The sequence below is a fragment of the Ranitomeya variabilis genome, chromosome 3 (assembly GCF_051348905.1).
Source record: "Ranitomeya variabilis isolate aRanVar5 chromosome 3, aRanVar5.hap1, whole genome shotgun sequence".
NCBI lineage: Eukaryota > Metazoa > Chordata > Amphibia > Anura > Dendrobatidae > Ranitomeya > Ranitomeya variabilis.
In genome coordinates, this window is record NC_135234.1 from 34969494 (window position 1) to 34983829 (window position 14336).

A 14336-nucleotide genomic window follows, 5' to 3' on the forward strand; every position below is an offset into this window, starting at 1 on the left:
CAGGAACTATAGGACGAAAGGTAAAACAAACACACGATCTCAGGGGGCACCGACACTACATCAATGTACAAACCTTTTTCCAAACTTTATTTAAATGATTTGTAGTGTCTCCTGCAGCCTTGAGGAAATGAAGAAATAGTTCATTAAAAACGATAGAAAAATATTTCACACTATAAATTCCAACTTCTATAAATAAAGTATGCGGAAAAGCAATATATTTTCTATTCCGGTCCGCTCTCTTCTGGGATTTCAGTTTTAGTAAATACTTGTATTCTTGAATATATTTTCTTAAAACTGTGTATTGAGTGTTTCCTGTGTTAGTCTTCCTGGTAATGTAGGAATAAATTGACAACTGGATGTTAACACTTCTTTTGACAATAGGGCGTGCCCAAGGGAGTAAGTATCCCACCAACACTAGGTCATACTTCAGCTGGATGTGCGTCCCAGGGTGCACAACCAGCTGAAATGCATTGCACTGGCATGCAAGTCAATGGCGGCGCACAGCCATGACTTCTAGCTCGGCCTGTCGCATGCACATTGCGGACTTCTGCGTCAGATAAAAAAAGAGGAAGTCACGAGGTGTGGGAGGGGACGAAGGTGAGAATAATGGGTTTTTTTATGTATTAAAACACAACAACAGGATGGAGGACATATATACCAGGATGAAGAACATATATACTAGGATGGGGGACATGTATACCAGGATGGAGGACATAAAGTGGGTACGGAAATTATTCATACCCCTTTAAATTTTTCACTCTTTGTTTCATTGCAGCCATTTGGTAAATTCAAAAAAGTTCATTTTTTTTCTCATTAATGTACACTCTGCACCCCATCTTGACTGGAAAAAACCCAGAGATGTAGAAATTTTTGCAATTTTTTTAAAAAAAGAAAAACTAAAATATCACATGGTCATATGTATTCAGACCCTTTGCTCAGACACATATGTAAGTCACATGCTGTCCATTTCCTTGTGATTCTCCTTGAGATGGTTCTACTCCTTCATTGGAGTCCAGCTGTGTGTAATTAAACTGATAGGACTTGATTTGGAAAGGCGCACACCTGTCTATATAAGACATCACAGCTCACAGTGCATGTCAGGCCAAATGAGAATCATGAGGTCAAAGGAACTGGCCAAGGAGCTCAGAGACAGAATTGTGGCAAGGCACAGATCTGGCCAAGGTTACAACAGAATTTCTGCAGTACTCAAGGTTCCTAAGAGCACAGTGGCCTCCATAATCCTTACATGGAAGAAGCTTGGGACCACCAGAAGTCTTCCTAGACCTGGCCGTCCAGCCAAACTGAGCAATCGTGGGAGAAGAGCCTTGGTGAGAGAGGTAAAGAAGAACCCCAAGATCACTGTGGCTGAGCTCCAGAGGTGCAGTAGGGAGATGGGAAAAAGTTCCACAAGTCAACTATCACTGCAGCCCTCCACCAGTCAGGCCTTTATGGCAGAGTGGCCCGACGGAAGCCTCTCCTCAGTGCAAGATGTATAAAAGCCTGCATAGAGTTTACTAAAAAACACATGAAGGACTCCCAGACTATGAGAAATAAGATTCTCTGGTCTGATGAGATGAAGATAGACCTTTTTGGTGATAATTCTAAGCGGTATGTGTGGAGAAAACTAGGTACCGCTCATCACCTGCCCAATACAATCCCAACAGTGAAACATGGTGGTGGCAGCATCATGCTATGGGGGTGTTTTTCAGCTGCAGGGACAGGACGACTGGTTGTTATTGAAGGAAACATGAATGCAGCCAAGTACAGAGATATCCTGGATGAAAACCTCTTCCAGAGTGCTCTGGATCTCAGACTTGGCTGAAGGTTCACCGTCCAACAAGACAATGACCCTAAGCACACAGCTAAAATAACAAAGAAGTGGCTTCAGAACAACGCTGTGACCATTCTTGACTGGCCCAGCCAGAGCCCTGACCTAAACCCAATTGACCATTTCTGGAGAGACCTGAAAATGGCTGTCCACCAAGGTTCACCATCTAACCTGACGGAACTGGAGAGGATCTGCAAGGAAGATGGCAGAGGATCCCCAAATCCAGGGGTGAAAAACTTGTTGTATCATTCCGAAGAAGACTCATGGCTGTACTAGCTCAAAAGGGGCTTCTACTCAATACTGAGCAAAGGGTCTGAAGACTTATGACCATGTGATATTTCAGTTTTTCTTTTTTAATAAATTTGCAAAAATTACTACATTTTTGTTTTTTCTCAGTCAAGATGGGGCGCAGAGTGTACATTAATGAGAAAAAATGAACTTTTTTGAATTTACCAAATGGCTGCAATGAAACAAAGAGTGAAAAATTTAAAGGGGTCTGAATACTTTCCGTACTCACTGTATATACCAGGATGAGGAACATATTGCCAGGATGGGGGACATGAAAGGATAGGGACATATATACCAAGATGAGGAACATATTGTCAGGATGGGGAAATGCATGAAAGGATGGGGACATATATACCAGCATGGGGACATGTATACCAGAATGTGGGATTACTACATAATGGGGGAAACATGTATGTCCTTGCACAATTTAGAACACTACAATGGTCCTTACATCTGACCGAAATACGGGGGAAGGGGGGGGGGGGGGGCAAGATCCAAATTTTGAAGCTGGGACCATCGGACTCTAGTTAGGGACACACCTCCAACTCGTAATGCCCAATACCAATTTTCATCATACATTTCAAGGAGGTTTAAACAGAAGAACAACAAAACACAACGTACTAAGAAAAGAAAATGCTCAAAAATTGTACAATCAAGCATTCAGGAGTGCTGACAGATCCTCTTAAAGTAGTTGTTTAAGGGTTAACTTGATCATATGCATGGATTATGCAAGGTGGGCCATTTATATGGACACACCTGGGTGGGCCATTTATAAAGATGCAATCCAAAATGGCCGACTTGATGGCCGCCACGGTCACCACCCATCTTGAAAAGCTTTTCCCCACCCATATATTAATGTGCCACAAACATTTTATTTAGTTTTATCCATATACATGGCCCACCCAGGTGCATCCATATAAATGGCCCTCCCTGTAGATACTTTTCTACTATAAAATGGACCTCAGTGGGGTGTACACCCACTTTTATTTTTACAGGCGAGACCTCCTCCTTTCCCAGCCCTATTCTCACCCCCTGAACATGCGCTTGGCAGTCACTAGTTGTCATGAGTAGTGTTGAGCATTCCGATACCGCAAGTATCGGGTATCGGCCGATACTTGCGGTATCGGAATTCCGATACCGGGATTCCGATACTTGCCGCGTATCGGATACCGGAATCGGAAGTTCAATGATTCAAAATTCAGAAATTCAGCCAATGAGAAAGATTCCAAGTGTGGGCACATCCTGTTTAGCATGGAGGGCATGAAACTACTGGCAAGGCTGTGATTGGCTGCTGAAATGATGTCATGATGCAGTTTAAAAGTCGCTGGCGCCATTTTGCGATCACTCTGCTGTGAATTCAGTTAGTGACAGGACGCTGTTTGCTGACTGAGGGACAGTTTAGAGATAGCGATTTGCTTCTTTGTGCTTTCCAAAGGCTAATTTAGCAACCGCTGTGTTCACCTACTATTCACCTTCCTTTTGCCTTGTAGCGCTGTTTTCACAGCGATCTGCAAGGTCTCTCTGTGTGTGTGTGTGAGTGCAGCCCACTCTCTAGTCTGAGTGCAGCCACATAGGCCATCCATAGCTGGTTGTATTCAGTTCAGGGAGGGTGGTTCATTGCCTCATACTGTCCTTTTTTTTTTTTTTTTTGAAGTAGTGCAGGCTGCTGCACATTTTTTCCAAAAATTCCTATTAGTGTCTTTCCACCCGTCTCCAGCTAATTTGTGGAAAAACACTACATAGGATAAAGTAGAGGAGGGTTTTTGGGCCTTGCAGCGCCGTTTACGGCTGTCTGCACGGTCTCCGTGTGACTGCAGCTCGCCCTGTAGTCTGTGAGCAGCCGTAGCCTGGTTGTCTGCAGCTCAGGGTTTTTCACTGCGTCATACCGCCAAATCAATTTTCTTTTTTTTTGAAAGTAGTGTAGTCTGCTGCTAATTTATTTTAAAAAATCCTATTAGTGTCTTTCCACCCGTCTCCAGCTAATTTGTGGAAAAACACTACATAGGATAAAGTAGAGGAGGGTTTTTGGGCCTTGCAGCGCCGTTTACGGCTGTCTGCACGGTCTCCGTGTGACTGCAGCTCGCCCTGTAGTCTGTGAGCAGCCGTAGCCTGGTTGTCTGCAGCTCAGGGTTTTTCACTGCGTCATACCGCCAAATCAAATTTCTTTTTTTTCAAAGTAGTGTAGTCTGCTGCTAATTAATTTTAAAAAATCCTATTAGTGTCTTTCCACCCGTCTCCAGCTAATTTGTGGAAAAACACTACATAGGATAAAGTAGAGGAGGGTTTTTGGGCCTTGCAGCGCCGTTTACGGCTGTCTGCACGGTCTCCGTGTGACTGCAGCTCGCCCTGTAGTCTGTGAGCAGCCGTAGCCTGGTTGTCTGCAGCTCAGGGTTTTTCACTGCGTCATACCGCCAAATCAATTTTCTTTTTTTTCAAAGTAGTGTAGTCTGCTGCTAATTTATTTTAAAAAATCCTATTAGTGTCTTTCCACCCGTCTCCAGCTAATTTGTGGAAAAACACTACATAGGATAAAGTAGAGGAGGGTTTTTGGGCCTTGCAGCGCCGTTTACGGCTGTCTGCACGGTCTCCGTGTGATTGCAGCTCTATCCGTTGTCAGTTCAGCCCCAAAAAAATAAATAAATAATAAAGTTCACCAAACACACCAGTTACACACCACTTTACATTTGTGTAGGCCACATTAGCTCATATTCAAGTCTAGTCCACACTTAAGAAAATTAGTGTGTCTTATACCTGTTAGGAGTAGTTGCTCAGGAATAAGCACACAAAGCCGTTAGTACTTTTCTGCTTATCTTTATCAGTCAACCAAGATGAAGAAGGCAGTGAGTAAGGCACGTGGGCGTGGGCGTGGGCGCGGAGCAGGGAGGGGACGTGGGGATTCTGTGCCTGCTGCGGGCACCGGTGAGTCATCAGCACCCACTTTCACAAGGGAACAGTCGTTCATGCGCAGCTTTGTCGCCGAGCGCCGTACACCGCTGCTGCGTGAAGACCAAATTGAAGCCGTTGTGGGATGGATGGCAGCTAATGCATCAACTTCCATTAGTGCCACATCCTCTCAGACACAGAGCACTGGAGAGCAGCCATCTGTCTCTTCACCACCTGCAAAATTGCCCAGGCAGACAGAGATCCCAGGACAGGAGCCGTCTCTACTTCTGTTCTCTGAATCATCTCTTGGCTTGGAAACAGGGGGCCAGCCAAGCAGCATTGGAGAAATGGAAGAAGAGGCAGGGTGCAGTGATGCCCAACAGCTTTTTCTGTCTTCCTCTGAAGAGGCGGGTGGGCCAGTGGCTCCGGTCACCACCTCGCAGGCCGCATCAGCTGATGATGACACTCAGGTGCCACTTACTGGTGCGTGCTCTGCTGCTGAGACTACCCAGGAGGAGCAGTTGGGGGCAGAGGGTAGTGTAGATGATGAGGTCCTCGACCCATCTTGGCGTCAGGGACAGGAAGGTGGTGGGAGCAGCTCTGAGGAAGAGATTCCCCGTACGGCCCAAAGAGGGAGAGGGAGGGGGAAGACTGCGGATCCTGCAGCCTCCGCTTTGGCACCCGTAAGGAGCATGTCTCTTCCAAAAGTCAAAAGGGGGGCTCCCAAGACTTGCAGTGCCTGGTCCTTTTTTGACACAGTTGCAGATGACATTTGCTATGTCAGATGCAAGGTGTGTCATCAAAAAATCAAAAGAGGTCAAAAAGTCGCCAACCTCAATACCTCCAACATGTGGAAACATGTGCGCAACAGGCACCCGGCGGAGTTAGACAAACACACTGAAGAGCTAGGCCAACCAACAGCGGCAGCTACCACCTCTTCAGCTCGTGTTGCCTCTTCCTCTAGCTCACACGCAGCTGGTTCGGCTTCCTCCCAGGATCGCCGTGGAAGAACCTCTGGCCCTGTTGTCCAGAGACCCGCTGTCATTCCACCCGCAGCACCACTTTCCCAGTCAACCACACACTCCCAGCCCAGTCTACAGCCATCGGTAGTACAGGCATGGGAGAAAAGGCGGCCTTTCTCGTCAAACCACCCACGAGCACAGGCTCTGACTGCAGGCATTGCCAAACTTCTGTCACTGGAAATGCTGTCATTCAGGCTGGTGGAGACTGACAGCTTCCGTGACTTGATGTCATTGGCAGTCCCACAGTACAGTGTGCCCAGCCGCTTTTACTTCAGCAGGCAAGCCGTCCCTGCCCTGTACAAGCATGTGGAGGGACACATAAAACACGCGCTACTGAACGCCGTCAGTAGCAAGGTCCACCTCACCACCGATGCGTGGACCAGTCAACATGGACAGGGGCGATACCTTTCCCTCACTGCCCATTGGGTTAATGTCGTTGAGCCGGGTACAGACCGTGCGAGTGGCGCAGGACGTGTCCTGCCCACTCCAAGGATTGCAGGAATCCATTCTGTACGCATTGACTCCTCCTCTTACACCAGTTCCTCAGAATCATCGCTGCAGGAGCTGTCACAGTCCACCTCCACATGGACCCGTGATGAACGTGTACCTGTTACGACCGACATGAGCACAGCCGTGGCCAAACGTCAACAGGCCGTCTTGAAATTAATTTTTTTGGGGAATCGTAGCCACACAGCGCAGGAGCTCTGGAATGCCATCAAGCAGGAGAGCGATGTGTGGTTTGAGCCAGCGAATCTCCAGCCAGGCATGGTAGTGTGTGATAATGGCCGAAATCTGGTGGCAGCCCTGGGCCTCGGCAACCTCACTCACATCCCATGTCTGGCACATGTGCTCAATTTGGTCGTGCAGAGTTTTTTGAGGGACTATCCGGATCTTGATGCACTGCTGCACAAGGTCCGCCTAGAGTGTGCTCACTTGCGGCGTTCCAGCACGGCAAAAGCGCGCATTGCGGCTCTGCAGCGCCGACACCGCCTGCCGGAACATCGCATCATATGTGACCTACCTACCAGGTGGAATTCCACGTTACATATGTTGGAGCGGTTGTGTGAGCAGCAGCAAGCTGTAATGGAGTACCAGCTGTATCAGGCGCAAAAAAGTCGCAGTCAGCGCCGTACAGACTTCACAACCACAGAGTGGGCCACTATGAAGGATGTCTGCCAGGTTTTGCGTCCCTTTGATTATTCCACGCGGATGGCGAGTGCAGATGATGCACTAGTCAGCATGACTGTCCCCCTTATCTGCCTGCTTGAAAAATCCCTGCAAGCGCTAAGGGATGATGTTGTGGAAGAGGTGGAGGATGAGGATTCACCACTTCCATCATCTTCTGGACAGTCAGCGCCACGTGGTTCCTCACAAACGCGTAGGCAGGGGACAGTTTGTGAGGAGGATGAGGAGGAGTCAATGGAGGAGGAAGACATCCGTCCAGAGGAGGGAGTTCCCGAATTGTCCAGTACTCAGTGTGTACAGCGAGGGTGGGGTGATGACGAGCGGGCAGAGATCACGCCTCCAGCTGGGGACAGCGTTTCTTGGGCAGTTGGCAGTCTGCAGCACATGGTGGATTACATGCTGCAGTGCCTGAGAAACGACCGCCGCATCGACCACATTCTCAACATGTCTGATTATTGGGTGTTCACCCTCCTCGATCCTCGCTACCGGGACAACGTAGAAAGCCTCATCACACCGTTGAACCGGGAGCGAAAAATGCGGGAGTACCAAGACACACTGGTCAGTTCCATCATCTTCTCCATTCCAACTGAGAGAAGTGCTGCTAGTGCATTCCAAAGCAGCTCAGTGCGTCCAGGCAGTGGTGGAGGCTCTGCACAAAGAGGGAGCAGAAGCAGTGCCTCTGCCCAAGGCAAGACCAGTATGGCCGAACTGTGGCACAGTTTTCTGTGCCCGCCACAAAAGTCTACACCATCACAGACGGCTCCAGTCAGCAGGAGGCAACGGTTCCGTCAGATGGTGACAGACTACATGTCTTGCCCTCTTGCTGTACTCCCAGACGGCTCTTCCCCTTTCAAGTTTTGGGTCTCAAAGCTGGATACATGGCCAGAGCTAAGCCAGTATGCATTGGAGGTGCTGTCTTGCCCTGCGGCCAGTGTATTATCGGAACGTGTCTTTAGTGCTGCAGGTGGTGTACTAACTGACCGTCGCATGCGACTATCCTCCGATAACGTTGACCGGCTTACTTTCCTGAAAATGAACAAGGCCTGGATCTCGCAGGAATTTGCCACTCCTCCTCCTGATTAAATAATTAGGTCACTGTATACGTTATCCAGGTCTCCTGTTGTGTTCATCTTTCTACCACCTGAACTTAAATTCCTGGGCTCCAACACCGCCAGTTGAGGCTCAGATGTGCCGTCTGCACAGTCAAAACATACGACCCAGTGTTATTGGGTTTCAGTAACGTCAGCTGATCCCCAGCTGTGTAGCCGGCAATGTGTCATGCGACCGCCACGCTGACACAACAACTGAAATGTAAGGGAATCTGTCCCCCCCCCCCCAAGGCGTTTGTTACTGAAAGAGCCACCTTGTGCAGCAGTAATGCTGCACAAGGAAAAAGGTAGCTATTTTGGTTTTGCTCCTTGCACACGCAAAACTTAACACTTATAAAATGTGTCCACTGATACCGTAAAACCGTCCCGGAGGTGGGACTTTCCTTCGTAATATGACGCAGCACAGCCGTCATTCCTACCCCCCCGGCGCCGCGCCCCGGCTCCTCAGCGTTGTTTGATTCCGTCCCGGAGCCTGCGCTGTTATGTTATCCCGTGGCCAGGCACACTTAGCGCTGCCCGTCTTCTGGCATCATTTGGTGTCAGGCTGGCTGCGCCTGTGCGGCCACGCTGGCCGAGAGCCCGCCTCGCAGTGTCTTCTGATTTAATCCCACTGGGGGCCTGGGATCTATGGACATGCGCAGTGCATATCTGAACCTCCACCTCTCACTCATCTCCCTATGGCTTCTTCAGACTGTTCGGTGTCAGCTGGTCCCTAATAGCATGCCACGGCCGTGACACCGCACAGTCTGAAAAAGAAGCCGTAGGGAGGGGAGTGAGAGGCGAGGATATGCACTGCGCATGGCCATGGATCCCAGGCCCCCAGTGGGATTACATCAGAAGACACTGCGAGGCGGGCTCTCGGCCAGCGCGGCCGCACAGGCGCAGCCAGCCTGACACCAAATGATGTCAGAAGATGGGCAGCGCTAAGTGTGCCTGGCCACGGGATAACATAACAGCGCAGGCTCCGGGACGGAATCAAACAACGCTGAGGAGCCGGGGCACGGCGGCGGGGAGGTAGTAATGATGGCTGTGCTGCGTCATATTACGAAGGAAAGTCCCACCTCCGGGACGGTTTCACGGCTTCAGGGGACACATTTTAAAAGTGTTTAGTTCTGTGTTTGCAAGGAGCATGATGAAAAGAGCCACCTTTTCCTTTTGCATCTTTTGTGCTGCACAAGCTGGCTCTTTCAGCTACAAACGCCTTGGGGGGGGGGTTAAAGGTTCCCTTTCGACTTTCTCAGGCTTCGGCCTACATTGTGTTCCTCTGCTTTTCCACCTGCCCCTGGGCTCCAACACCGCTAGTTGCCGTCCAGAAGTGCTGTACGCACAGTCAACAGTCGCTCCTCTGTTATTGGGGTTCAGTAACGTCAGCTGTTCCCCTGCTGTGTGTGTGGCAATCCCTCCTACCCCCTCCAACCTCCTCCAACCTCCTCCTCCTCCACCTGTCCCTGGGCTCCAACACCGCCAGTTGCCGTCCAGAAGTGCTGTACGCACAGTCAACAGTCGCTCCTCTGTTATTGGGGTTCAGTAACGTCAGCTGTTCCCCTGCTGTGTGTGTGGCAATCCCTCCTACCCCCTCCAACCTCCTCCAACCTCCTCCTCCTCCACCTGTCCCTGGGCTCCAACACCGCCAGTTGCCGTCCAGAAGTGCTGTACGCACAGTCAACAGTCCCTCCTCTGTTATTGGGGTTCAGTAACGTCAGCTGTTCCCCTGCTGTGTGTGTGGCAATCCCTCCTACCTCCTCCAACCTCCTCCAACCTCCTCCTCCTCCACCTGTCCCTGGGCTCCAACACCGCCAGTTGCCGTCCAGAAGTGCTGTACGCACAGTCAACAGTCCCTCCTCTGTTATTGGGGTTCAGTAACGTCAGCTGTTCCCCTGCTGTGTGTGTGGCAATCCCTCCTACCCCCTCCAACCTCCTCCAACCTCCTCCTCCTCCACCTGTCCCTGGGCTCCAACACCGCCAGTTGCCGTCCAGAAGTGCTGTACGCACAGTCAACAGTCCCTCCTCTGTTATTGGGGTTCAGTAACGTCAGCTGTTCCCCTGCTGTGTGTGTGGCAATCCCTCCTACCCCCTCCAACCTCCTCCAACCTCCTCCTCCTCCACCTGTCCCTGGGCTCCAACACCGCCAGTTGCCGTCCAGAAGTGCTGTACGCACAGTCAACAGTCCCTCCTCTGTTATTGGGGTTCAGTAACGTCAGCTGTTCCCCTGCTGTGTGTGTGGCAATCCCTCCTACACCCTCCAACCTCCTCCTCCTCCACCTGTCCCTGGGCTCCAACACCGCCAGTTGCCGTCCAGAAGTGCTGTACGCACAGTCAACAGTCGCTCCTCTGTTATTGGGGTTCAGTAACGTCAGCTGTTCCCCTGCTGTGTGTGTGGCAATCCCTCCTACCCCCTCCAACCTCCTCCTCCTCCACCTGTCCCTGGGCTCCAACAGCGCCAGTTGCCGTCCAGAAGTGCTGTACGCACAGTCAACAGTCCCTCCTCTGTTATTGGGGTTCAGTAACGTCAGCTGTTCCCCTGCTGTGTGTGTGGCAATCCCTCCTACCTCCTCCAACCTCCTCCAACCTCCTCCTCCTCCACCTGTCCCTGGGCTCCAACACCGCCAGTTGCCGTCCAGAAGTGCTGTACGCACAGTCAACAGTCCCTCCTCTGTTATTGGGGTTCAGTAACGTCAGCTGTTCCCCTGCTGTGTGTGTGGCAATCCCTCCTACCTCCTCCAACCTCCTCCAACCTCCTCCTCCTCCACCTGTCCCTGGGCTCCAACACCGCCAGTTGCCGTCCAGAAGTGCTGTACGCACAGTCAACAGTCCCTCCTCTGTTATTGGGGTTCAGTAACGTCAGCTGTTCCCCTGCTGTGTGTGTGGCAATCCCTCCAACCTCCTCCTCCTCCACCTGTCCCTGGGCTCCAACACCGCCAGTTGCCGTCCAGAAGTGCTGTACGCACAGTCAACAGTCCCTCCTCTGTTATTGGGGTTCAGTAATGTCAGCTGTTCCCCTGCTGTGTGTGTGGCAATCCCTCCTACCTCCTCCAACCTCCTCCTCCTCCACCTGTCCCTGGGCTCCAACACTGCCAGTTGCCGTCCAGAAGTGCTGTACGCACAGTCAACAGTCCCTCCTCTGTTATTGGGGTTCAGTAACGTCAGCTGTTCCCCTGCTGTGTGTGTGGCAATCCCTCCTACCCCCTCCAACCTCCTCCAACCTCCTCCTCCTCCACCTGTCCCTGGGCTCCAACACCGCCAGTTGCCGTCCAGAAGTGCTGTACGCACAGTCAACAGTCCCTCCTCTGTTATTGGGGTTCAGTAACGTCAGCTGTTCCCCTGCTGTGTGTGTGGCAATCCCTCCTACCCCCTCCAACCTCCTCCAACCTCCTCCTCCTCCACCTGTCCCTGGGCTCCAACACCGCCAGTTGCCGTCCAGAAGTGCTGTACGCACAGTCAACAGTCCCTCCTCTGTTATTGGGGTTCAGTAACGTCAGCTGTTCCCCTGCTGTGTGTGTGGCAATCCCTCCTACACCCTCCAACCTCCTCCTCCTCCACCTGTCCCTGGGCTCCAACACCGCCAGTTGCCGTCCAGAAGTGCTGTACGCACAGTCAACAGTCCCTCCTCTGTTATTGGGGTTCAGTAACGTCAGCTGTTCCCCTGCTGTGTGTGTGGCAATCCCTCCTACCTCCTCCAACCTCCTCCTACCTCCTCCTCCTCCACCTGTCCCTGGGCTCCAACACCGCCAGTTGCCGTCCAGAAGTGCTGTACGCACAGTCAACAGTCCCTCCTCTGTTATTGGGGTTCAGTAACGTCAGCTGTTCCCCTGCTGTGTGTGTGGCAATCCCTCCTACCTCCTCCAACCTCCTCCAACCTCCTCCTCCTCCACCTGTCCCTGGGCTCCAACACCGCTAGTTGCCGTCCAGAAGTGCTGTACGCACAGAGCCAAACACCTCGCCAATGTGTTAGTGGGGTTCAGCACCGCCAGCTGTTCCCCTGCTGTGTATACGGCAACGTGTACTGCGACCGCCACGCAGGCACAACAAGTTAAATGTAAGGGAACCGGACCCCCCCCCCCCCCAGGCGTTTGTTACTGAAGGAGCCACCTTGTGCAGCAGTAATGATGCAAAGGGAAAAAGTGCCTCTTTTCGTGATGCTCCTTGCACATGCTGAACCAAACACTTATGAAATGTGTCCCCACACAGCGTTAAATCGTCCGGTAGGTGGAACTTTCCTTTGTCGTGTGACGCAGCACAGCCATCATTTTTACCCCCTTGGCGCCGTGCGCCGCCTCCTCAGCGTTGTTTTAATCTGTCCCGGAGCCTGCGCTGTTAGGTTAGCCCTTGGCCATGCACACATGTTGCGCTGCCCGTCTTCTGACCTCATTTGGTGTCAGGCTGGCTGCGCCTGTGCGGGTGCGGTGGCCGAGATCCCGCCTCGCAGTGTCGTCTAATGTAATCCCACCGCGGGCCTGTGATCCGTGCCCGTGCGCAGTGCATATCCTCTCCTCTCACTCCCCTCCCTACGGCTTCTTCAGACTGTGCGATGTCAGCTGGTCCCTAATAGCATGCCACGGCCGTGACACCGCACAGTCTGAAAAAGCCGTAGGGAGGGGAGTGAGAGGAGAGGATATGCACTGCGCACGGGCACGGATCACAGGCCCGCGGTGGGATTACATTAGACGACACTGCGAGGCGGGATCTCGGCCAGCGCACCCGCACAGGCGCAGCCAGCCTGACACCAAATGATGTCAGAAGACGGGCAGCGCAAAATGTGTGCATGGCCAAGGGCTAACCTAACAGCGCAGGCTCCGGGACAGATTAAAACAACGCTGAGGAGGCGGCGCACGGCGCCAAGGGGGTAAAAATGATGGCTGTGCTGCGTCACACGACAAAGGAAAGTTCCACCTACCGGACGGTTTAACGCTGTGAGGGGACACATTTCATAACTGTTAGGTTCCGCATGTGCAAGGACCATAATTAAAAGAGCTAAGTTTACCTTTTCCAGCATTAGTGCTGTACACAATGGCTCTTTCAGCTACAAACGCCTGGGGGGGGGGGGGTTTTAAAGGTTTCCTTTCAACTTGCTCGAGTGCAGGCTTCGGCCTACACTCCGCTCCCCCTGCTCCTCCTGCTGACCCTGGGCTCCAACACCGCCAGTTGGGGCCCGGTACTGCTAGCTGCACAGAGAAAAACACCTCGCCAATGTGTCAGTGGGGTTCAGCACCGCCAGCTGTTCCCCTGCTGTGCAGCCGGCATAGTGTCCTGCGACCGCCACGCAGACACAACAGACCCAAAGCTGCCGCCAGTGCAGGCTTCGGCCTACACTCCCCTCCCCCTGCTCCTGCTCCTCCTCCTCCTGCTGACCCTGGGCTCTAACAAACCGCCAGTTGGGGCCCAGATGTGCTAGCTGCACAGAGAAAAACACCAGCCAATGTGTCAGTGGGGTCCAGCACCGCCAGCTGTTCCCCTGCTGTGCAGCCGGCAACGTGTCCTGCCAAAGCCACGCAGACACAAGAACTGAAATTGAAGGGAACCTGTCCCCCCTCCCCCAGGCGTTTTTACGTTATCCAGCCACCTTGTACAGCGGTAATGCTGCATGTGTGCAAGGTGGCTCAGAAACGTATCCTCCTCGCACATGTGGAACTGAAAACACGTCTGAAATGTGTCCTCTGTGTGACCATTTAACCGTCCCGGTGGTGTGACTTTCCTTTGTAATGACACGCTGCAACCCCCTTGGTAGCGCTGCCCGTCTTCTGGCATCATTGTTTGGCTGGCTGCGCCTCTGCGGCCGCCCTGACCCACACAACGCCCCTCGGTGTCTTATTTATTGGGACTGCGAGGGTGCGATTCATGGGCAGGATCAGTGCATCAGTTCGCCTGTCCCTCCTCTCCTTCCGCCTTCTTCGGACTGTGCGGCTTCATGGCCGTGGCATGCGATAAGGGATCAGATGACGCCGCACAGTCTGAAGCGGGTGTAAGGACCCGAGTGTGAGAGGCGAACATATGTGCTGCGCCAGGCCCTGAATCCCAGCCCCG

At 52.1% G+C, this 14336-nt stretch overlaps 1 protein-coding gene across 7 annotated transcripts in view; it reads right to left on the bottom strand.

The window, feature by feature from the left end:
* GRIK1 (glutamate ionotropic receptor kainate type subunit 1) overlaps positions 1 to 14336 on the bottom strand; it is a 373798-nt gene that overhangs the window by 103207 nt on the left and 256255 nt on the right. For 5 of the 7 annotated variants that reach the window (XM_077293956.1, XM_077293957.1, XM_077293961.1 and 2 more), the window contains exon 9: positions 74 to 118. The exons of the other annotated variants lie outside the window; for them this stretch is intronic. In XM_077293956.1, the coding sequence (XP_077150071.1) occupies positions 74 to 118 (45 nt within the window). The remainder of the gene's footprint in view (positions 1 to 73; positions 119 to 14336) is intronic. 7 annotated transcript variants of the gene reach the window in all.